The 23,627-nt window shown below is 43.2% G+C and overlaps 1 protein-coding gene across 5 annotated transcripts in view; it reads right to left on the bottom strand.

Annotated features, from left to right (window-relative positions):
- The window catches only part of LOC126342225 (involucrin-like), a 257,264-nt gene that overhangs the window by 99,763 nt on the left and 133,874 nt on the right, over positions 1-23,627 (bottom strand). For all 5 annotated transcript variants that reach the window (XM_050001838.1, XM_050001836.1, XM_050001839.1 and 2 more), the window contains one exon: positions 1,305-1,362. In XM_050001838.1, coding sequence (XP_049857795.1) covers positions 1,305-1,362 — 58 coding nt within the window. The remainder of the gene's footprint in view (positions 1-1,304; positions 1,363-23,627) is intronic.

Below are 23,627 nucleotides of genomic sequence, written 5' to 3'. Positions count from 1 at the left end.
GGCTTGTATCTCCATACAAGATCTACATGCAAAATGTGTCCCATATATACTGCCATTACCACATATGTCACTCCTTGCATAAGCATTTTATGCCCTATCAAAGACAGGACCAATTACGAAATCAGTCGTATGGTGTAGCAACTTAGCTGCAACCACTGAGCAACATTTTATGAGAGTGTGACTACAAATAAGCTATCTGTCCACATAAATGGCCATGACCAAACAGTGGCCAAGAGACAGCCGGACCATCTAGTTGTAGAGCACGCCACACAATATAGTGTGCTTGACTTCAATGAGTGCTTCACAGCCCAGGCCGTCAGGATTCTTCATAATAAAACCAGCTCTTCTGAACGGGGTAGGTAAGAACCCTCCCTGCAGCATATCCTTTGTTTCTGCAACTCCTCTTCACCTCAACCTTTGTTCCGTCCTCCACCTTCCTCTATGACTTCACACACACCTCCAATGCACCTAGCTCACCTGCATAGTCCTTTCCCCTTCTGTGTTTCTCTCCTCTCCCTTTTTCTCCTACCAGCACACCCTCCCAATACTGCACCTAGCAGCTCATCATCTCCTTCCCACTATATACTTGCACACACTGACAGACAGCACTATTCTCCCATACCTGATGCCTGGCATCAGTGTCCAGAGACGACACGAGGCCAAGTGTGTGTGAGTTGTGCATGTGTTATCCTAAATCTGAAGGAGAACTTCGTCCAGTAGCGTAGTCTGCTTTTAAATGTTCCTGCATATTGTTCAATGCATCATCCGGCTGATGAGTAGCAATTTATTCTAATTTATAATGATGTCATCTGTCCTGGATTTTCCACGGTTTGATTCATACTCAAAGACAGATATATTGAGAAAAATCAAAAACACTCAGGATAGGGCCCAAGGTAGAAACAGCAGAACAGGATAAAAGTGAAATCAACATTGAAAAACAAGCAACATTTCAGTCTCGACCTGCTTTGTTGTACCTACCCTGCTATGCAATACTAGAAGATTGCCTTTCTCAGTTTCTGAGGAAATCCCTTTCTGCTCTTCTGCAAGTAAAAGGAACGTCGGACATCAATCATAATCTTTTATATGTGGATTTCTTTGGCATCTTTTAAGAATACACTTTTCCAAATTAATGTAGTGTGTTATCATTTTCAAGATCGTTTACTTTACAAATACATTTGTAACTTTATTTGCACAACACAATGCCTTGTTGGGACAGGTATTTAATGTAAACTTGTGATTTCTTTTGCTTAAATACTGGATAATTTAGTTTTTGTAAACTTTCAAAATACGGAAAAAACACTAACCTGTTTTACTTAATTCTGACAGTAAAAATACCGATGAGTGTTCTTGAAGCTCTTTCTCCTGTAAAACAAAAAGTAAAAACATGTACAATTAAAAAAATTAAATTTGTGAGGAAGAGAAAATATTTAAATTTGTTGGATGCTTGTCCCAAATAGAGAAAGCTGTGTGTGTGTGTGTGTGTGTGTGTGTGTGTGTCATACACACACATTCATGCACACACAACTCACACACATATGACCACCATCTCTGGCTGCTGAAGCCAGACCATTTTCAGCAAGAGCTGCTCGTTACTACACATGCGATAGCCATGGGTGGCTAAACTGTATGGAACGGACATCTCAATGAGAGAGAGCCTTGGTATATTTTGAGGGGGATTTCTCGTCACTACAGATGCGAGGGCCACAGGTGACTATGCTGTACGGAAGGGACGTCTTGATATGCAATGGTTGGCAGCTATCAAAGTGGAGGTATTGCTGGTGGTTGGTAGGTTTGATACAGACAAAGGTACTGATGTAGCCATCTTTGAGGTGGAGGTCAACATCGAGCAAGATGGCTTGTTGGATTCAGCAGGTCCAGGTGAAGAGAATAGGGGAGGAGGTGTTGAGGTTCGAGAAATGTGGATAGGGTGCCCTCACCCTTGATCCAAATCATGAAGATGTCATCAATGAATCCAAACCAGGTGAGGGGTTTTGGATTCTGGGTGTCCAGGAAGAATTCTTCTAGATGGTCCACGAATAAGTTGGCTTGAGATGATCCCATGCAGGTATCCATTGTCATACCACAGGCTATTTTGTAGGTGATGCTTTCATAGGCAAAGTAATTGTAGGTGAGGATATAGTTGATAATGGTGACCAGGAAGGAGGTTGTATGTTTGGAATATGCCAGGTGTTGGGAAAGGAAATGTCAATAGCTCCAAAGCCACAAGCATTAGGGATGTTAATGTAAAGGGAAATGGCATCAATTATGATGTGCAGGCCACAGTGTGGTAAAGGAAGAGGATACGTGAAGAGTCAATGGATGACATTGACTTGTGTCTTTCACATAAGAAGGCAGTGTGTGGGTAATAGGTTGGTTGGTTGGTTCTGGGGTTTGATGGGGGCTAAACATCGATGTCATCAGTCCCCAGTTCCCAACCGACGTACTTGTAAAAGGCCTATACAGTAAAAGCGTAACCTTTGCACCCAGAGGGTGGGAACACAAAGGGGTACAGAGCTAAAATGAACACCGCAGTTACACAAAATACAGTAGACTTAAAAGGAGCAGAGCAAATAGTTGACTAGAGTAAAACAGACTACAGTGGTTGACGGGTCAGGTAAAAGGTCAAACACTCAACTACAAACCAAGAACCTCCAGTTGGAAAGCGTTGATAGAGGTACCAACACAACTTGTTACCATAAAATACACCATTTTGGTATCCACGTCACAATTGAAAGTCGCTGGAGTGGGTGTAGCCTGATAAATCATGTGAGAACGCCCACACTAAAGCGAGTGATAAAACCCAGCTGCATGGATAAAACGTAAAACTGAGTCAGCTATAGAGGCATCATCACCGAGAATTAAAGGAAGTGCAGCTGGTAAATTAAAGGACTGCCGCAAGGGGGCTAAAGGGGGGCAGTCCATTAGAAGATGGACCACTGTCAGCCCTGCATCACAGCGACACTTGGGCGGGTTCTCACAACGAAGGATTTAGCTGTGGGTCAACCACATATGTCCAATTCGGAGACGGCAGGGAACAACTGAGTCCCTACGCATGCCCCTCAAGGATGAGTTCCATACAGCTGTGGACGACTTGACCATGTGGAGCTTATTTGGCATGTTCAAGACAGACCACATCACGGACCTTGCAATGTAGGGCTGACCAGAGGTCTCTTTCCACAAGACCAAGCTCCAGGGATAGCGAAGTGGCGGCCTGCTTGGCCAACCGATCGACAGGTTCGTTTCCTGGAATGCCGATGTGGCCTGGGGTACACACAAACGTTGCTGAACAACCACACTCGGCGTGAGCAAAAACAGCATCTTGAATACCACGCACCAAAGGGTCCCGAGAAAAACACTGGTCGAGTGCTTGCAATCCACTCAGGGAGTCACTGCATATGACAAATGACTCCCCAGGGCAGCAGGAAAGGTGAGCAAGTGCACGATAAGGAGCAACCAGCTCCGCAGTGAAAACACTGCTCCCACAAGGCAGGGAATGCTGCTCAATGAAGTCACCATGGATGAAAGCAAACCCAGTGCATCCATCGACCACAGAACCATCAGTGTAGACTACATCTACATTGCGAAACAATGCAAGACGAGCCAGGAATTGTTGACGAAGACTGGCAGGTGTAACGGAGGACTTGGATTTGCAGGACAAATCCAAGCAAAGCCGCAAGCGAGGGAAGGACAAAGGAGGGGTAGAAGAAGAGGGCCGGAAGGATGCAGGAAGGGGAAAGGACTCTAGTGACGAGAGAAGGGAACAAACTCAGACTACAATCGGCAGACCCGACCTAGGCCGCCATCGTGGGAAGGGGTGATGGAAAAAGGAGCCTGCGGTTTGGATGGTCGGGCCAGGCATGGACGCGGGCGATGTATGACGCAAGAAACTGTTGTCGGCGGAATCGTAGGGGAGGGATTCCAGCTTCTACAAGAAGGCTAGTCACCGGACTAGTGCGGAAGGCACCTGTCGCCAGTGTGACGCCACAATTGAGAATCGGGTCGAGGATGTGCAACGTTGAAGGTGCTTCTGAGTCATACACTACACTCCCGTAGTCAAGACGGGAATGGACTAATGCCTTATAGAGCTGTAGGAGGGCTGTTTGTGCAGCCCCCCAAACGGTGTGGCTGAGGCAGTGAAGGATGTTGAGTTGCCACCAGCACCGTTGTTTAAGCTCGCGAAGATGAGGTATCCAAGTGAGCTGAGCATCAAACAGCATGCCAAGAAAGCGATGCGTCTCCTCAATACAAAGAAGTTGATTGGCAAGGTAGAGCTCTGGATGGAGGTGAACCGTTCGACGATGACACAAATGCATCACTCGGTTCTTAGAGGCTGAGAATTGAAAACCATGGTTGGATGCCCAAAAATGTGCCTTACGGCCGCTGTTCAGTGACACTGATGCTTGGGGAACTGTAATAAAGAAAAAAGTCATCGGCATGAAGAGAGGAACAGATAGATGAGCCCACCGCAGCCGCAAGACGATTAATCACCACCATAAAGAGGGGAACACTGAGAACTGAGCCCTGCGGGACACCGTTCTCCTGAATATGAGCAGAGCTAAAATATGTGCCAACTCTAGCAAGAAAGGAGCTATTGGAGAGAAAATTCCGTAGAAAAATCAGGGTGGTATCATATGCCTTCTTAAGATCAAAGAAAACAGCAACTAGATGTTCTCGCCGAGTAAAAGCTGTACGAATAGCCGACTCTAGCGAGACTAAATTGTAGATTGCTGAGCAGCCCTGACGGAAGCCCCCCTGTTGCTGGGCTAGGAGGCCCGGAGCTTCGAGGATCCACATGAGCCGCCGACTCACCATCTGTTCCATGAGTTAGCACATAATGTTGGTAAGGCTGATAGGGCGATAGCTATCAACCACCAGCGGATCTGCACCAGGCAAATGTCCTGCTGTGCAAAGAGAGCCTCAACGTTCCTACCCTGGCCTGAGATCTGGGCCACACTCCATAAAGGGTGGTGGGCATTAAAGTCCCCCAAAAGGAGGAATGGCGGGGGGAGCTGGGTGAACAAGGCTGCTAGGTCGGCAAGAGGGACAACCTCACCTGAGAGAAGGTAGAGGGAACAGATGGTAAGCTCCATTTTGCCCGGATTCTAACAGCCACAGCCATGAGAGCCGTGTGGAGTGGCACTGGGGCACTAGGAACAGTGGCAAGAACATGAACACAGACACCACCAGACACCCTGTCATATTCTACATGTTTCTTATAGTAACCCCGGTAGCCACAGATGGAGGGGGTCCACCGAACAGGAAACCAGGTTTCCTGCAGGGCCAGACAAGTGGTAGGAAAGTGGTAGGAAAGTGGCACAAAAGCTGTTTCAACTTAGCAAGGGGTGGAAAAAACCACGGCAATTCTATTTAAGGATGGAACCTGGGGGGGAGGGGGGGGGGGGGGGATTGCAAAGTAGCCTGATCAACTTCCATATGAGCCGCGGGTCGAGCAACATAACATCTAATCTACCTCCTGAGGGGACGCTGGATGCTCCATATCATCTTCAGGTGCAGTGGTGAACTCCTTTTCAGTCTATATGTCCTTCTCCTTTTGCTTTTGCTTTTTCTTTTTATTCTTTTTGGTAGGGTCCTGTTTGTCCTTCGGTTTATCAGGCTGGGTGGGCTTTTCTGACCCAGTCCCATGGACTGAGGAAGACCTGGAAGCCCTACAACCCTCAGGTGGTGGCTTTTTCAGCCACTGGCTGACATCTGGAGGGGCAGTAACTGTGGAAGGGAGGGCACCAAGCGATCCCTTCCGCATGAGAGGAGACTGAGGAGGCGGACATTTCTCCGGCTCAGAGGTCCCCAAAGATGGAGTGGTTGTTACTCCCGACACTGATAACAGGGGAGCAACAGGAGAAGGTTTTCCTCCAACAACCTGGGGGGCAGGAATAGACAACCAGGCTGGAGAGCCCACAAAAAGCGTCTGAACTTTGGGGCTTGTTGCCAGGGATGGTGACATCGAAGCTGCTGCAGCAAACGTTGATGAAATGTGCACAGGGTGAAGTCGGTCGTACTTGCATTCAGCCTCAGTGTGAGCGAGCCTGTCCAAAGTCTTATACTCCATAATCTTCCATTCCTGACAAGCAGCAAGGTGAATGTTTCCGTCCGCAGTTGACACAAATAAGGGGGTGGCGAACACGGGACATTGGGGTGGGAGGCATGTCCACAATCCCAACAGGTAGGGTTGGCATCAAATCTCGATGACATATGCCCAAACCTCCAGCACTTAAAGCAGCGCATGGGAGGAGGGACGTAAGGCTTAACATCACATCGATATATATCACCTTCTCGGGCAGGGTGTCTCCCTCGAAAGACAAGATGAAGGTGCCGGTGGTGACCCTACTATCTTTAGGTCCTCTGGGACACATTGTACAAAGTGGACACCACGGCGTTCCAGATTTGCGCGGAGCTCGTTGTCAGACTGCAACAACAGGTCACAATGAAAAATAAGTCCCTGAACCATACTGAGAGTCTTATGAGGTGTACGGAGACTGCAACATCACCAAGCAATGCCCGTGACTGTGCAGGGGATGCTGTCTGTATGAGGACTGCTCCAGACCTCATTTTAGACAGGCCCTCAACTTCTCGAACCTTGTCCTCTAATTTTCCACAAAAAACTGAGGCTTTGTGGTCAGAAATAAGTCCCCATCTGTTCAGCTTTAAACCAGAAATCAAGGAGAATATGTCTCACCAGGTAATTTAGACCGCCGTTCCTCCCCAGATGTGGACAGGGAAGGGAACAATTGGGGGTCATACTGCAAAGCACTGAACTTTCCTTTCTTAGAGACTCGTACTTGCACACTATTTGCATTTCGTTTCATGGTGTTCCCATGAGCAGCTAGGGGAAGGAATGTCCACCCAGACAGAGCCCCACTTGCTTGGGTAAGCCTAATACAACCGGGAGAGCAGCAGGTTCCCCAGAGGTCGCCCGCTAGCAACTGTTCTACCTCAACAGCCATGCGTCTCCTTGGCGTGCAACGCACCTTGATTATACCATCCTCGCAACCCAGGCAGTTAAGCCAAGATCCCTGGGCTCTGTACCGTACAACATTCCACCGTCGCGCCTTACGGTGGTCGTTGAAGCACTCTCAGAGCTTACGGTATTGAGGACTGGGGGCGCTTCCCAGTCCCCAGCTCAGGGACTCCGGGGTCGCCAAGCCCATACCAAGCAACTAAATGCTGAGCCCTCTGAGGGGTGGGTAATAGGCTTGTGAGTTTTTTCACTTTAATTGATATATGTGGCCCAAAGAGTCAGCGTACAGGAATTGTGAAACAAACCCTGTTGTTCAGGACCGTGTGCCACAAAGGGAACAGATTCACCACGAGATGGGGAAAGTCACAGGCATTTATTGTCTATTGAGGCCAAAGCACTGTAATGTGCGAGTGAGACAGGCGAGAAGCTATCTCATGGGGAAAACCCAGTAAAAAGCGTTTGTGGCCGAAGAGACATTGCACTGTTAAATATGGCAGACCTAAGATTGTCTATAAAGGGGAACATTTATGAAAACTATTTAATTCTGTAGTAATGCAGGGAATCAAGCCACAGTAATTTTAATCTGCCATCCTACTTAAGTTTTCATGGTGATCCCAATAAAATTTGAATACTGATCATAACTATAATAGTTTAGGTTTACTGTTAAAGTGAAATTAACAAGTTTTGTAACAAAGAGCTGAATGCTAAAATCTTAACGCTTTGTATAAGCGCATCATTAAAATGACAAACATTGTGCATATCAGCTCTGTAACTTCATTTGCTTAAAAGATATAGTGATTTTAAATTATCAGTATTTTCAGTTCAGCATCAGATCATCATTTCCTTCACACAAAACACACTGAACGATGACAGCATGACACTTTATTGTATCATTAGGTAACAGAATATTTGTTGTAAAATTAGTTCATAATACTTTTGTTCTTTATTTATTTATTTATCAGAAAGCACATGAGTGCAAGGCTACTGGCCGTGGCATTCGAAGCTAAGAAAGAAATTGTATTGGTTTTATGTGAAAGAATTTAACATTTATTATGTAATTGATATTATTGTTACTTTATTTAGAATGTGAAAGTGGTCAAGCGTTGATTATTTAAATATGTTAAAATGTAAAATAATGTAGAATAATCTGTAGCCAATCAGATGGACGGCTTCAGGAAAGGGAACTGTGTTAGTCAGCCGAGCGAGGATGTTTGGCAGGCGGGAAATGCGGCCGGGGATGGGCAGAGCGACAGATCAGGTGAAGACGCGAAAAGGGATGGTCGATCTTTAAGAAGCTAGGAAGTGAAATGACTCAGAAAATTTTGCATTGTGTGGTATCACAGGACTTAGTCTTTGAGCAGTGAGCAGCTGCGCGCCTGATGTGAACTCTTAACTTTTCGTGCAGATAACTTTTATTGCACAATGAGATTCTGAATGATCGACCTGTGTCAAATTGATATGCTCTCAAGTGTAACAGTAACTCTAAATACGACCGCTTTTGCTGTTAGTTTGCTTTCTGAATAAACATTCTAACCAAATCGGAACTGTGTGGCCTACGTCATTTATGAATCGTTAATTTAGTTCCTGATATTATTATTACTGTTATTGTATGTTAGGTTAACTTTGTATTTTGTAAACTTACCATCAGCCAGACAATTTAACCAAAGGGTCACAAGGGTCTAATTTATGGTGTGTAATGCAACACATGAGGTTCATCAACCCATAGATGAGTTTGAGCCAAGAAATTTCAGCGCAGAGGAACCGCATGTGAGCCCGAACATCTTTGTCTACAAGAGCAGAGATTCTCTCACTGGGGATCCAGTGACTGGCTACAAGGGGAGTCCTGGGTGGTTGGGTTTATGGACTTTAAGAAGCATGTAGAAGGTAGAAGTGCGGGGAGTGGTAGAGTTGAGGAGGGACAGAGAGAGACTCGGGGGAGAGGTTCTGGGATGGGCCTAAGGATTTGAGGAGAGACTGGAGACCCTGCTGGATTTCCAGAATGGGGTGTGGCAGGGTTTGTAGTTGGATGAATCTGACAGCTGGCGGAGTCCTTCTGCCAGGTAATCCTTGCAATTGAAAACCATAGTGGCAGAGTCTACGATTAGAACACTGGGATCAGATTTTTGATGGTGGATTGTGGTTCTTTCCGTGCATGTAAGGTTAGCTTGCATATTAAGGGATTTGGGAGATGATGGTGAGGCAAGGTTAAAGTTTAACACTTTCTGGGAAGTTTACTGGGGATAATTAGGGAGCAGTGGGGCTGGATCATGACTGGATGGAAAAATGAAGCAAGTCAGGCAGGGTTCAAAATTGTTTGAGCCTGATTAGTGGAGCTGGTGGTCAAGAAGTGTTTCCACTGTAGGAAATGGGAAAAAGAAAGAAAGTCTCTAACAAGTGCAGCAGGACTGAATTTTGGAGTGTAACAAACCGTAAGGCCCTTGGAAAGGACTAATGCTTCTATGGAACTAAGGCATTTGGAGGAAAGGTCTGGGTAGTAAATGTAGGTGGTCTGCAATGCAGGGTTTGCCAGCTCAGAGGAGGTGGGTGAGGCTGTTCTAGAGGTGGTAGGTATGGTGGTCCAAGGTGGGAGTAGGAGGTGAACACAATGCAGAGTTTTTTGAGTTGGTGTCCTGTTCTAGTTCCTGGAGGACAAGAGTTGCAACGTGATACATGGGATGCAGGAATTTGAAACTGCAGAGCAAGAGAATTTTAAGGATGGGGAGGAGCAAGGTCTGGCCTTGGCAGCCAGAGACTGTGGTCATGTGTGTGTGAGATGTGTTTATGTGAATGTGTGTGTTATCTATTTCAGAAGAAGGCCTTTTGGCTGAAAGCTCTCTTGTTTAGCATTCTTTTTGTTGTGCCTGTCTGCATCACAGCATCTCCAGTATATGGTGAACAGCAATGTCATTAACCATCTTGAATTTTTCATGCCCTTTAATGACAAAGGTAGTTTCTTTTTAAAATGCACGTGATACCTATAATATTCTTGCGTGTCAGACTGTAAGCTATGAAAACTTTTAGCACTTTCAATTTTAACTGTAAGGAACCTCAGTCCCATTTGAACTTATGCTGCTACTGCACTGGCCTATCGTCTGGTCCACGTTTCTGTGATTTGCATCTCAAGCATTAGAAAATTATGCAGCCACCTGTGCAAGTAAATCAAAATGTTATAAATACAAGCCAGTTTCATAATAACATCCATTGGAAAATTAACATCACGGTAATAAACCAAACAAATATTTTACTGTTTTAAGTATAATAGGTTTCCAACAACAACATAAAATAGCTATATGTGAAGATTTTGTTATTGTTCCCACATTTATAAACACACACAACATTTTTTTTTTATTTCTTCTCCTCCAAAATAGAACTTCAAGGTACGGTTATACCTCTTCATACAAGTACAATCACATTACTCTGTAGGAGGAGGAGGAGGAGGAGGAGGAGGAGGAGGAGGAGGGAGAGGGAGATTAGTATTCAATGTCCTATCAACAACGAGGTATTAGAGATGGAGAACTAGCTCGGATTAAGGAACAATAGGGAACGGCCAAAGCGATTCAGGGAAATCACAGAAAATCTAAATCTCAATGGCTCAATGTGGGTTTGAACTGTCGTATTCCCAAATGCGATTTCAGTGTGCTAACCAATGCAGCATCTCACTTGGTCAAATTACTCAGTCTCTCCTAATCTTGAAATACAATTCATCGGTTCTTCAGATAACAAAAAGCAATCATCAACATTTCTTTCTACGCTACTGGCCATTAAAATTGCTACACCAAGAAGAAATGCAGATGATAAACAGGTATTCATTGGACAAATATATTATACTAGAACTGACATGTGATTACATTTTCACAAAATTGGGTGCATACATCCTGAGAAATCAGTACCCAGAACAACCACCTCTGGCCGTAATAACAGCCTTGCTACGCCTGGGCACTGAGTCAAACAGAGCTTGGATGGCGTGTATAGGTACAGCTGCCCATGCACCTTCAACACGATACCACAGTTCATCAAGAGTAGTGACTGGCGTATTGGGATGAGCCAGTTGCTTGGCCACCACTGACCAGATGTTTTCAATAGGTGAGAAATCTGGAGAATGTGCTGGCCGAGGCAACAGTCTAACATTTTCTGTATCCAGAAAGGCCCGTACAGGACCTGCAAACGCAATCATGCATTATCCTACTGAAATGTAGGGTTTCGCAGGGATCGAATGGAGGGTAGAGCCACAGGTTGTAGCACATCTGAAACTGTTTAAAGTGCCGTCATTGAGAATGAGAGGTGAGCGAGACGTGTAACCAATGGCACCCCATTCCATCATGCCGGGTGATACGTCAGTATGGCGATGAGGAATACACACTTCCAATGTGTGTTCACCGCGATGTCACCAAACACGGATGCAGCCATCATAATGCTGTAAACAGAACCTGGATTCATCCGAAAAAACGACGTTTTGCCATTCGTGTGGCCAGGTTCATACTGAGTACACCATCGCAGGCACTCCTGTCTGTTAAGCAGCATCAAGGGTAACCGCAGCCATGGTCTCCAAGATGATTGTCCATGCAGCTGCAAACATCATTGAACTGTTTGTGCAGATGGTTGTTGTCTTGCAAACGTCCCCACCTGTTGACTCAGGGATCGTGACTTGGCTGTACGACTCGTTACAGCCATGCGGATAAGATGCCTGTAATCTCGACTGCTAGTGATACAAGACCATTGGGATCCAGCACGGCATTCCATATTACCCTCCTGAACCCACCGATTCTGCTAACAGTCACTGGATCTTGACCAACGCGAGCAGCAATGTCTCGATACGATAAACTGCAATCGCGACAGGCTACAATCCGACCTTTATCAAAGTCGGAAAGGTGATGGTACGCATTTCTCCTCCTTACACGAGGCATCACAACAATGTTTCACCATGCAACGCCAGTCAACTGCTGTTTGTGTATGGGAAATCGGTTGAAAACATTCCTCATGTCAGCACGTTGTAGGTGTCACCACTGAAAAGCTAATCATTTGCATATCACAGCATCTTCTTCCTGTTGGTTAAATTTCGTGCCTGTAGCATGTCATGTTCGTGGTGTAGCAATTTTAATGGCCAGTAGTGTACCTTATTCTTTTATTACAATATTATGAAAAGGATAGTTGATATGCACAATATTGCAGAGATGCTGAGTTGCAGACAGGCACAACAAAAAGACTGTCTGGAAGTGGAGTATTCGGCCAGGAGAGGCAAACAGGTGGTGGGGGTGGGAGGAAGCTGGCACAGAGAGGAGTAGGATAGCATGGTAGGGGTGGGCAGATGATAAAGTGGAAGCTCCGACATGCAGAGTGTGTGTGTGTGTGTGTGTGTGTGTGTGTGTGTGTGTGTGTGTGTGCGTGCGTGCGTGTTTTCTATTTTTGACAAAGCCCTTGTTGGCCAGAAACTCGACTTTGCCTACCTGTGACGCAGCATCTCTGCTATATGGTGAATAATAACTGCACTTTTCATAATATTGTTGTATTCCATCCTGGATTTTCCACTGTTTGAATTTTCTTTTATTACACTTTTCAAAATTTGAAGATTTTAAATATTCGCCAGTTTGGGTTTAGGCTGTTGTAACCATGTATAAATAGTGGCGCACAATTTCATAGCTATTACAGATATTTCCAATTATTCCTGGATAACTGAACATCATTTGAAAAAGGTTACACTATTGGTGGTTAGTCAACTTCTTGCAGGTGTACTGAGATCAAGCTGCAGAATTAATGGTAAAAAAAGGCAGAAATTGGTATCTAACACATCAAATAGTAATAAAAAGAAAGAAAAATTAAGAACTACTATCCAGATATATGACACACGAGATATGAGCAGTAACATTACTAAGAGTGGCAGTATATGCAAAAGCACATGTACTTACATATATACCAAACAATACAAGCCACTTGATCATACAAAACATCTGATAATAGTTTAAAAGAGTTCAACCACATGCTGAGCATGATGAATATTATCATTTTTATTGTTTATTGCCACATCTTAATCATCACCTAACATTACTGTGAAGAATGTAAAACTTACAGTACACATAAATATGAAAGTTCTGGCAGAACGTAAACAATTTAGGAGTAAAGGAGAGCACTCACCGAATAGTAGAAATGTTGAGTCATTGACATTAACACACAAAAGAGAAAGAAAACTCATGAGCTTTCAGAATAAATCCTTTACGCAGGCAATTTCACCACCCTTGTAACACTGGAATGTATCTATGAGAATGGTGGGCAGATCCCCATCAAGACTGAGGGCTGCCCTAATATCATTGCCATAATACACTGAGCTGAAAGTGGCACGCCACAAACTTCACAGAGCGGTGGATCCTCACCCAGAGGAGGAACCATGTGTTAAAGGGGTATGTCTGATGTGCAGTCTGGTAGGCACAACCTCCTTCCAGTGGTGAGGCTGACATGAAGTCCGCCATACCTTTGTGGTCGATTTGAGTGACCACAGTTTGTTTTCAACCACCTGTGAACATTCAGTCTTCCACCGGTGCATGATGCATCTGTCAGAAAATGAGCTGATGGTGTGCAGTAGGATGGGACATTGATGGACGACACCCTCCTAACATGCTTCCTTGGCGTCTTCGTCGGCCATGTTTTAGCCCTACGTCCTGATGAGGCCAGGCACCCAGCAAACGAACACCGCCTTGCCACGGTGTTGGAGCCGCTGTAAGGAGTCATGGATGAGCTGAATCAGCTGGTCTACTGGATACATGTTGTGAAGTGCTTGTAGTGAATTAAGCGAGTCTGAACAAACAATAAATCTTATACGGTAATATCTGTGAACCCTTTCCAGTGCCATCAAAATGCCATAAAATTCCGCATTGTAATTTGTAAACTGTTCTGGAAGATGGACTTTAAGAACCCTATCAGGGGAAACAACAGAACAACCGAGGACATTCTCTTGCTGGGATTCTTCTGTGTAAACAACAATGAAACTGTGATAGGTAATTAAAATGGGTGAAAACAACGTTGTAAAAACACAATCCGGAGTATACAAGTTTTCTTGCACTGTGTCAAGCTTAAAATCACTTTGCACCTCTCAAGACACCAAGGAAACAATGCATTCCATCCCTGGCTGTGTATTTTGATGCCCGATAGATCCAGATTTTTGAGACAGTCTATAGCATGTATCCCATATGACTTGCACACATGGTGCTTATTCTGGAACAGCCGTTCATAGGTGGGTTGGACTACTAAACTAAATGTCAATGATGGAGGTGATGCTGAAATTGTCTGCACCTGTTGAGCCAAAAAGATACCTTCTGAATACAGAGTGGTGGTTCATTGGCCTCTGCCCACACTCTGAACCAAGTTGGTCCAAAATGCTCCAGTCGATATCCGAATGCCCTCACTGTGCACAGCACCTAAGGACGGGCTGATCAACTGACCATGTTGACATAATGTAAATGTGATTGAACAAATGCCCTATAAAACTACAGGAGGAGGCAACTGTCAACTCCCCATGTTTTTCTACAGGGTGTATATGCGGACGAGGAAACAAAATTCCCGGCTTTTTCCCGGTTAAAAATACACTTTCTCCTGGGTGAAAACACACTTTTTCCGTGTTAAGTGACAGCATATTTTCCCTGCAAAACTTATCAATCCTTTGAATGGTTATGGGTTTATACACAGGCGTTAAATTTCCCGGCACTTAAGAAAACAAAACTCAGGGAAAAAGACACATTTTGGAAATATCTTTGATTTGCAGCAACATGTACGCTGCGTATTTTCGTGTTACGAAAGCATACACTGGAATTCCACCAAACACCGCATAGTACTTTCCGCATCATTGAAAACGAGATTGCGAAGCGCTTTTGTAAGCCAGTTATAGCTCATGTCACATGATCTCACCAGCCGATGACAGCGGATATTCAGAGCATAGGACACGTGATGTAATCAGCCAACAGCAACGTCACTGTTAAGAAGCACGAACACACATACAGGGGAAGTTAATACTTTAAATTAATATAAATAGTGTTGCTACAAGAAAAGAAAAGCGTTCACATATAATATTGGTCTTTAAGGTTAATAAGCTACAAGAGAAGCTAAGCTTTTGCATATAATGTTGATCTTTTTTGCGCTTGTTACACTTTAAGGTATATCACACAAATGTGCCAGTAAAATTTTTAATAATGAGAAATGTCTGATCTTCAGGGTTTGAAATTCTTCTAAATGAGTCGTCATAAAAGAGTTGGTTTTTAAATGAGAGTCAAACGCTCTGTAATTTAAGAAATTCATGGAACATTCTTGCACATAGTTCAGCTTACGTAAAAGGATATTTACTTTGAAAGTAGCTCTTTTCAAACCACCATTCGCAATATTTTCCTGCGACCTGTTAGAAATATGTTCGTTACAGCAGTTGCCAGAGAGCGCATATAACAGGCAACACCGCGCTTCCGCAGCTACCATGACGTAGGAAGCCCGCATGTACATACGTGTAAAACATTGAACGATCATACATTATGTCATATAAGACATCAGAGGATACTCCAAGGGCATAGGAATTTCATGAACCATGCTAAAACGTGCACATTTAAAATGCATACTTAAAGTGCACATTAGTATATCCAGATTCGCAGTGAAGTAGACCTCGACCTGATATTAAGCTTTTCAGTGTGGTTTTTGGGATGTAAATTTTCTTGTAACACCAGTGCTGTATTATATCATGTTTGGTTCTTTATTACGTCATAATGCCATACGTGCTATAAGATGAAAACGTGCACTTGAAACGCAGCCAACAGTTGAAACTAACCAGTACTGTGGAATTAAACATTTCGTTTCAAATACATTGACTGCCTCTGCCAAAAAGGTTAATAAAAGTCAAACTTCCTTAGCCAACAGACAAAAATAACTTCATTGTTCTGCAAGGCGATTAATGCTTGACTGTCAGAAAGTGGAAATAAAATAAAGTCTGAAACTAATAACATATTTTTGCCTTCCGTAATTATGTGAATGTGTTTTAATTCACTTGATAGCGCCCGGCCAAAGGTATCCATTTTGTTTTCATTTGACGTGAGAGTAAACGAAGGACAAACAGCAAAACCACTAAATGTAAACATAGGTCACTATTAATTCAGACTGCTCTGCGCATCAGCCCTGGATCTACGATATTTGCTAACCAGGTCAAAAAACGAATTTTCAAAAATATGTTCATCTTGAAGAGCACATCTTCCTGAAAAGTCTGAAACATAAAACGTATCTGTTCGAGGAAATGAAAGACATGTTGTTTTTGTCTTAAGTGTGCCAAAGTGCAGTGTCACGCCTCCTCAGACAGCATTCTTCTATCATGTATATTTTGTAATTGATGCCCTCAATCTATATTCAAGACAGTGGAAATTGAAATGTCCTGTGGTGCCTCTCATGCTCCTATTCGGCTGGTTTGACAGCCTGCCCCTCTTTATAAAAAAAAGAAAAAAAACTCACAATTAATAGTAGATGGACCTCTTCAGAAAATATGCACTCTTTATTGCCTATTAGCTAATAACTTGCTGTTTTGTGTGACATAAAATTAAATATAGGGTATATAAAACCAATAAAGACAAGAGACAAGCAAGAAAGTACACATTTCTTCAATTCTTAGCTCCTAGCCTTTTTTTTCTCTCTACTATTGCTACAGCTTTACATGGCGTGCATTCCTTTCCGCGAAAGGATCTATTATCACATCAAAGTTCGTCAAACATTTTGCTACACGAATAATCGAAATACTGAAAAAGCTGTTGATACAAATAATACCCAAGAGTGGTGTAGTTTCTCGATTTTATTACGTCTATTTTGTGACTGTCTGCTAGATAAAACAAAATAGACCTTTCTAATATTGCAGCAATTTTGTAACCCACACCAAAGAAACAAGAATGTTTTGGCACAAATGGTCATTTTTATAAGACAGCAGAATATAATTCACCAAGTACCAATATCAAATGCCTATTAGGCCTACTACAAGCAAAAAGCTTTATATTAAGAAACAGTTTCACATTTGATTCACATGCACCAGTTTCTCAAGCATGAGATTGAAAAGTAGCATTACGAAATTTTTATATAAATTTGGAATCGTCCTATTCTTCCATAATTTATGTGATGTCCCCATTTCTTCTCCTTCCTCATTCTAACAAACAATCTTGTCATCACCAATTCTGTAGCTAATCCTGCCATTGTCATAATTTGTTTGCTGATTACCTTCACTAACCCAGCCAGAATTACAGGTTTAGTTATCCCACGATTATTCTCCGGTTAGGCGTTGTTACGTGTTCATACAACACGTTTTCCGTGTTACTTCCAGAATAGAACTTAAGCGGCTACTAGGTGGGGACTGTACAACTGGTCCTTACTAGTGTAGCAATCTGGCCAAAAACTTCTGTAAAAATTTCATTTTCTGGGATACATCAAGAAGATAATACATAATCTTTCTCACCTGTTATTCCTGTTAGTCGTTAATTTCTATTTTGGTAGCCTGAATCTATGGATTTCGCTAGTAATTATAACAACGCTGATCATTCGCAAACCCAATCAACCACGATTGGCATTCATCCGTTCGGCTTTACTCCACTCAGCTCGTATAGCCCAGTCCCCTTTTGTCTGCGAAAAGTTTATTTCTAGATGCGATGAGGATTCTCCTGACAGAGACATCACGTACACTATGCACGCATTCAAAAATCAACTTATGATTAATTCAGAAATCAAAATGTGTTCAAAAAAACAACAGGGATGCGTTTCAAAATAACATGAATAATCGATACACCAAAGTGTGTTGGATGATAAGTGCTTTGTGAAACAAGCATTTTTCCCTCAAGAATATTAATTTGGCGACCCCTTTTCCCGGTAGCATCTAGCTGCTTGCTGTGACTACTTGCTCAGCCAACAGCCACATTCCCGTAGCCAGAAGTGGGTGAATCTATTGTTCAAACGCGACTCAACTGCACAACTGCATGAACCCGCTTGTAACTGCTAAAACGAATCAAATGTAAACAGTTGTGACTTTTCGCTCATCGGAGGCTATTTGATGTTATGAAGCATTGCATAGTCTTCCTAAAGCCTTTGACACATTTTGCTGTTGGCACAAGCTTGCATGGGCATTTCAAAATATTCAATGACTGGAAGCGCTTTGTTCCTAGGTCTTTCAAGTGTGAGAGCCAAGTTAATTTAAAGTCAAATAATAAACCCAAAAAGCACACAGTTTCTTGAAAACATAAAATACTGTCCCCCCCCCCCCTCCCCCCCAATTGTGACCAAACTTTGATGAACTCAGTTAAAATTGACACATGTAGTCTTTTTGGATGACCACTGAAAACCAGTTGTCCTGGCCCCGGTTTCTAGTCTCCTAATGGTCAGCTATGGCTACCTCGTCATCGCTATAAGATCAGAGGAAGCGTAGAAGCTTGCAAAGTCATCCACAAACAAAGTGCATTTGATAGGGCTCCTGACTGCAAAGGAAATACCATTGATAGCGATGGCAAACAATGTGACACTGAGGACACTGCCTTGAGGGACCCCATTCTCTTGAACATAGCAGTCAGACAAGGCATCACAAATGTGATATTGTAAATGCCAGCCCTCGAAAGATGATTGGATAAGTAGTGGCAGGCATCTATGTAGCCCCATTCATGAACTTGGCAAAAGATGTTGTGCCTCCGAGTAGTGTCACATGCTGTTTTGAGGTCAAAAAAACACACAAACCTAATGGTTCTGGAATAAGGAGGACTCCTATATCTCCATCTCCAGCAGAAATATGTTGTCAAGGGTGGAATGATAAAACCTGAAACCACACTGGGAGTGGCTCAGGTGACCCCAGGATTAAAGCAGCCAGACGAGATTCGAGCAGTGATTAAGTGCTTTGTAAGGAAAGGTATGAAAGCAAAGGACATTCGTGCTGATTTCCAGAATAAAGTGGGTGAGTCTGCTCCTTCATATTCAACTGTTCCCAAGTGGACACCTGCGCAGTGGTCGGCCAAGATGTGTCACTACTCTAGAAATCATTGAAAAAGGGCACAAAATGGTCATGAAGGACTGCTGATTGAAAGATCGTGAAATTGCTCACGCTTGTCAGATGTCATTTGAAAGGGTATATCGAATTTTAACTGAAGAATTAGAAACGAAAAAAATTATCTGCAAGATGGGTGCAGAGAAAAGACTATGCGCACCCCGACACATGTGCGGTCATCATTGCAAAATTACCCGAACTGAGGTATCAACTGTTGACACACCCACCTTATCCACCTGATACGGCTCTGTCACACTTCCATCTCCTCCCAAAACTGAAAATTTTTCTTGGTGGACGAAGGTTCACTCCAAATGAAGAATTGATAGCCAGAGTTGACAACTATTTTGTGGGCCAGGAGGAAACTCATTTTTGAGATGCGATTAAGAAATTGGAACATCGTTGGACTAAGTGCATTAATCTACAAGGACACTACATTGAAAAATAAAAAAAAGTTACAGTGATGTAAGTAGTTTTTTTCTATTCCGTATCTACAAGCATCTAGCTCTGCTTCTGAAATAACTTTCAGTTCTGCCAGTTTCATTTCGATCGCAAGATGGTCAGCTTTTACACCAGGACAATGTTGACGCTCTTCTTTTTATTCATAATAACTCTTTTAGAGACAAATTAGTGAAAAGTATACTCAGATACTTTTTGGATATCAAGTTTTGTTTTCTGTTGTTAGTAGTGATGAAAAAAGTTTTCATTTATCACACATTTTGTTGTGTATGTTTGATTTATGTACACTGTTTTTCAAATTAACTTTCATTTTTTTAAATGAAGTAAAACTGAGTTTATTCCAAAATTATTATTTAGCAGTACGGACAATACTGGCAGCTTTATTTCAGTCTCAGTACATCAAATTTTCAAGTTAGTATTTGGAAAGATACATAATTTGATTCACGAATGCCTTGATCCCAATTGATATATATACCAGGTCTGTTCAGAAAATTCTGGAACAATTGTAATTTTTCACAAATGGTGTATTGGAGTGAAATGCTGTTTGCATCCCTACATATGCCTGAGTTTGATGTGTAACTGCTGGAAGTTTTATTTTTGAACATGTGTTAGTCACTGTTCCTTGCTGTATTGTATAGAACATGTGTCATATAGTTTGCAACTTTGAGATCGTAGAGTTAGAGGAACAATGCGTCTGCATTAAATTTTGCGTGAATCTCAAGAAAAACTTCACAGAGACACACCAAATGATGCAAGAAGCCTACGGTGATGAGTGCTTAAGTCGTACACAGTGCTATGAACGGTTCATATGGTTCAAAAATGGTCAGACATACAGTTTAAAACTGGCTGGCCACAGTATCACAGTTCTCTCAACATCTTCATCAGAAGCATAATGATGTCCCCGCAGATTGATTTTCATTATCAGGAACAGATGGAAGTCAGATGGTGTTAAATCTGAACTGTAAGGAGGATGCTGTACAGTGGTGAGATTCAGTCTCTGAAGTTCTGCTGTGGTGGCATGTGAAATGTGTGTTTTGGCATTGTCATGCTGTAGAAAACCTTTTCTCTTTTCATTTCAGACCTTTGTTGGCTGTCGTTTCAGAGTTCTCAACGTTGTGATGTAACTCTCTGAATCTATTGTTGTTCCACGATCAAGGAAATAAACAAGGATCCCAGATCACTGTGGCCACGATTTTTCCAGCTGAGGCTGCGCCTTGAATTTCTTCTTCTGGGGTGAGCCTTTGAATCGATATTCCATAGACTGACATGTCATCTCTGGATTGTAATGGTGTATCCAGATTTCGTCTCCTGTCACAATTGAATGGAGAAAGGCATCACCTTCATTCTCGTAATGTGAGAGGAGTTCCTGGCAAATTTCAAGTCTCTGCATTTTCGTTTCAGGGGGCAGCATCTGGGGTACACATCGTGCACAGATCCTTCGATAGCCAAGAAAAGCAATAATGTGACGCACGTGTTGTTCTGAAATGCTGACTGTGCTTGTAATTTCTCTCTGAGTGATACGATGATCGTCCTGAATCAATCTGTCAACATTTTGCTAGTGAAACACGGTGGTTGCTGTCACAGGACATCCAACTCTTTGTGTGTCACGCAGATCAGATGTTCCTGCCTCAACACCTTTAAACTTACTCGCCCAACGACGCACAGTATTCGCATCAACACATTCACCATAAACTGCTTTCATTCTCTAACGAATCTCCTTTGGGGTGACACCTTCTGCTGCCAAGATTCAGTGACAGCACGTTGCTTAAGCCGCATTGACCAACCATCTGTGCAAGGTTCCATACTTCACACTGTAGCAACACAACCGTTCAATGCTAAGGCTTCCCGCCAACTGGAGCTGTAGAGAAGAGCCTATGGAACAAGCCAGTACCTGCCACATACCAATGCTGCCAACTGTTGAATAGTTATGAAGGTGGAGGCATTGCTTTTCAATCAACCCTCATACACAACTTCCTCCTCCACCCCTATGCCACATCCGATCCCAATTTCTTGCAAAGAAATCATATCCATGTGGAAGACGCAGCTGCACAACCTGTCCAATCCAACCACCCAGCAGTTCCTACGCCAGTCCTGTCACAGGATTACCCTAAACCATCAGAGATAGGGCCACCTGTGAAAGCAGCCATATCATAGACCAACTCTGCTGAAATCACTGCACAGCTTTTTATGCTGCAAACTATGGCCAAGAGCAAAATTGGCCACCCAGTGGCACAACATACAGCTGAGCACAACATGCTCAATTTCAGCGGCTGCTTTACAACCGAGTCCTTTCAGATTCTTCCCTCCTGCACCAGCTTTTCTGAACTATGCAGATGAAAGTTATCCTTGCAACACATACTTCACTACAGTAACCCTCCTGTCTTGAATATCTGTTAACCGAAGTCTCCCCACACCCACCACCCAAAAGTTTCCACTTCCTCGGTCCTGTCGCTCCCTCTCTAACCAGTCCTGGTACCTGTGCATGTTATGTCATGGCTGTGAATTTGTAACCCCACCCTGCAGCATTCTTAGCCAGAAAACCTGCTGCTTTGATCCGAGCCACTAGCTACTGACCCCAACCCCTCCTCTTTCTGCCTCCCGTCTCTCTCCTCCTGCGCGCAGCCCATCCAACAACTCCCACTCAACCCTATGCACCTGTACCCTACCACCTGCTGAAGTGCAATTCTGACCTTGGTATTTAGTACTTTTCCTTAAAGCGGTAAGTATTTAACATTAAGAAATATTTCAGGAGTCATACTTTAACAGCATTATCTGGTTTGATTTATGTGCTATCTATTCATAATTTCCGTCCTGGAAATCAGTTTAAAAACATTCATCAACTGAATGCAAAGGCTGCAATCTCAGTGTACTATGAATTTTCCAGGTCATGACTGTGCAGGGTGATACAGAATGAACAGGACAAAAAGAAAGTATTGCTGTGACTACAGTAATGGAAAATTGCCACTGTTGTTCATCACTGACAGCTGCAACAGAAAATGTGTAATGCATCAGAATATGCAAAAAAAAACATCCCAACTGTAGTTCAAAGACATTTTCTTACCACGTTTTAGTGGTACCGCACCGTAACAACACTGTTAGATGGGCAAAGCAATTCTAGGAGACAGGATGCGTAAGCAAGAAGTAAAACAAAATGACAGCCATCTGTTAAGAATTAAGTGGCTTACAGAATTCAAATGTCGCAGGTGCTAAAACTAGCTGATAAACTAAAACAGACACTTATGCATTGATTATTAAGTACAGATGGAGGTGGATGGTTCCACAGACAGACTTGTGTTCTCAAATTTCACTTTCGCATGCCTCTCCAAGACAGAATAATTACAGGTATAACCCATATTGATATGCTTTCTCTCTGGTTGTTGCCTCAGTTGACAAAAGAGGTACCAGACTTAATTTTGCAGCAGGTCGGAGCCCTGCTAAATAGGCATAACCTCGTACATTAGTCACCCGCCCTCACGGCTTTACTTTTCCAGTCCCTTACACCTTATGTTCCAAACTTCACAGAAGTTTTCCTGAATACTTTGAGCAACTAGCACTCCTGTGAGAGCAGTCAGTAGAGTACTTGCCAGAGAAAGGCAAAGGTCTAAGCTTCGAACCCCAGTCTGGCACACAGTTTTAATCTGTTGGACCTTTGAAATCATCCCACACTGTCTTACAGAGTGAAAATCCATTCTAAAAACAATCCCATAGCTGTGGCTAGGAGTACCTCCTCCATATCCTTTCTTCCAGGACTGGTAATTCCAAGAGGTATACTGAGGAACAACTATGAAGTTTGGAAGGTAGGAGATGAGGTACTGGCTGTGAGGGTCGATTGTGAGTTTGTGCTTGGAGAACTCAGTTGATAGATAACTTACCATGAATGTCAAAGGCCCCACATTTGACTCCCAGTCCAGCACAAAGTATTAGTTTGTTTTCTTTTCTTTGTCAGCTTTGTGCTCCCTGAACATACTTCACCTACTATAGATTTATCATTACTTTTCCCCTTCATTGCACCCATTTTCTGCCATACACCACAAGGCTTTCGCAAAAAAAACATCCATCCCAGGTCAGTCTGTTTGTTAGAAGTTTATTCCAGCCTCGTGAGACTACTCTTCATTCCCAATGCACTCCCCCAATAATTACACTTCTACCCTTCTTTCCAACAGGTTCCCACTAGCTAAC

The sequence above is a fragment of the Schistocerca gregaria genome, chromosome 1 (genome assembly GCF_023897955.1).
Source record: "Schistocerca gregaria isolate iqSchGreg1 chromosome 1, iqSchGreg1.2, whole genome shotgun sequence".
NCBI lineage: Eukaryota > Metazoa > Arthropoda > Insecta > Orthoptera > Acrididae > Schistocerca > Schistocerca gregaria.
The sequence above is the reverse complement of the archived record's forward strand: the minus strand, read 5'-3'. Positions and strand labels throughout refer to the sequence as shown.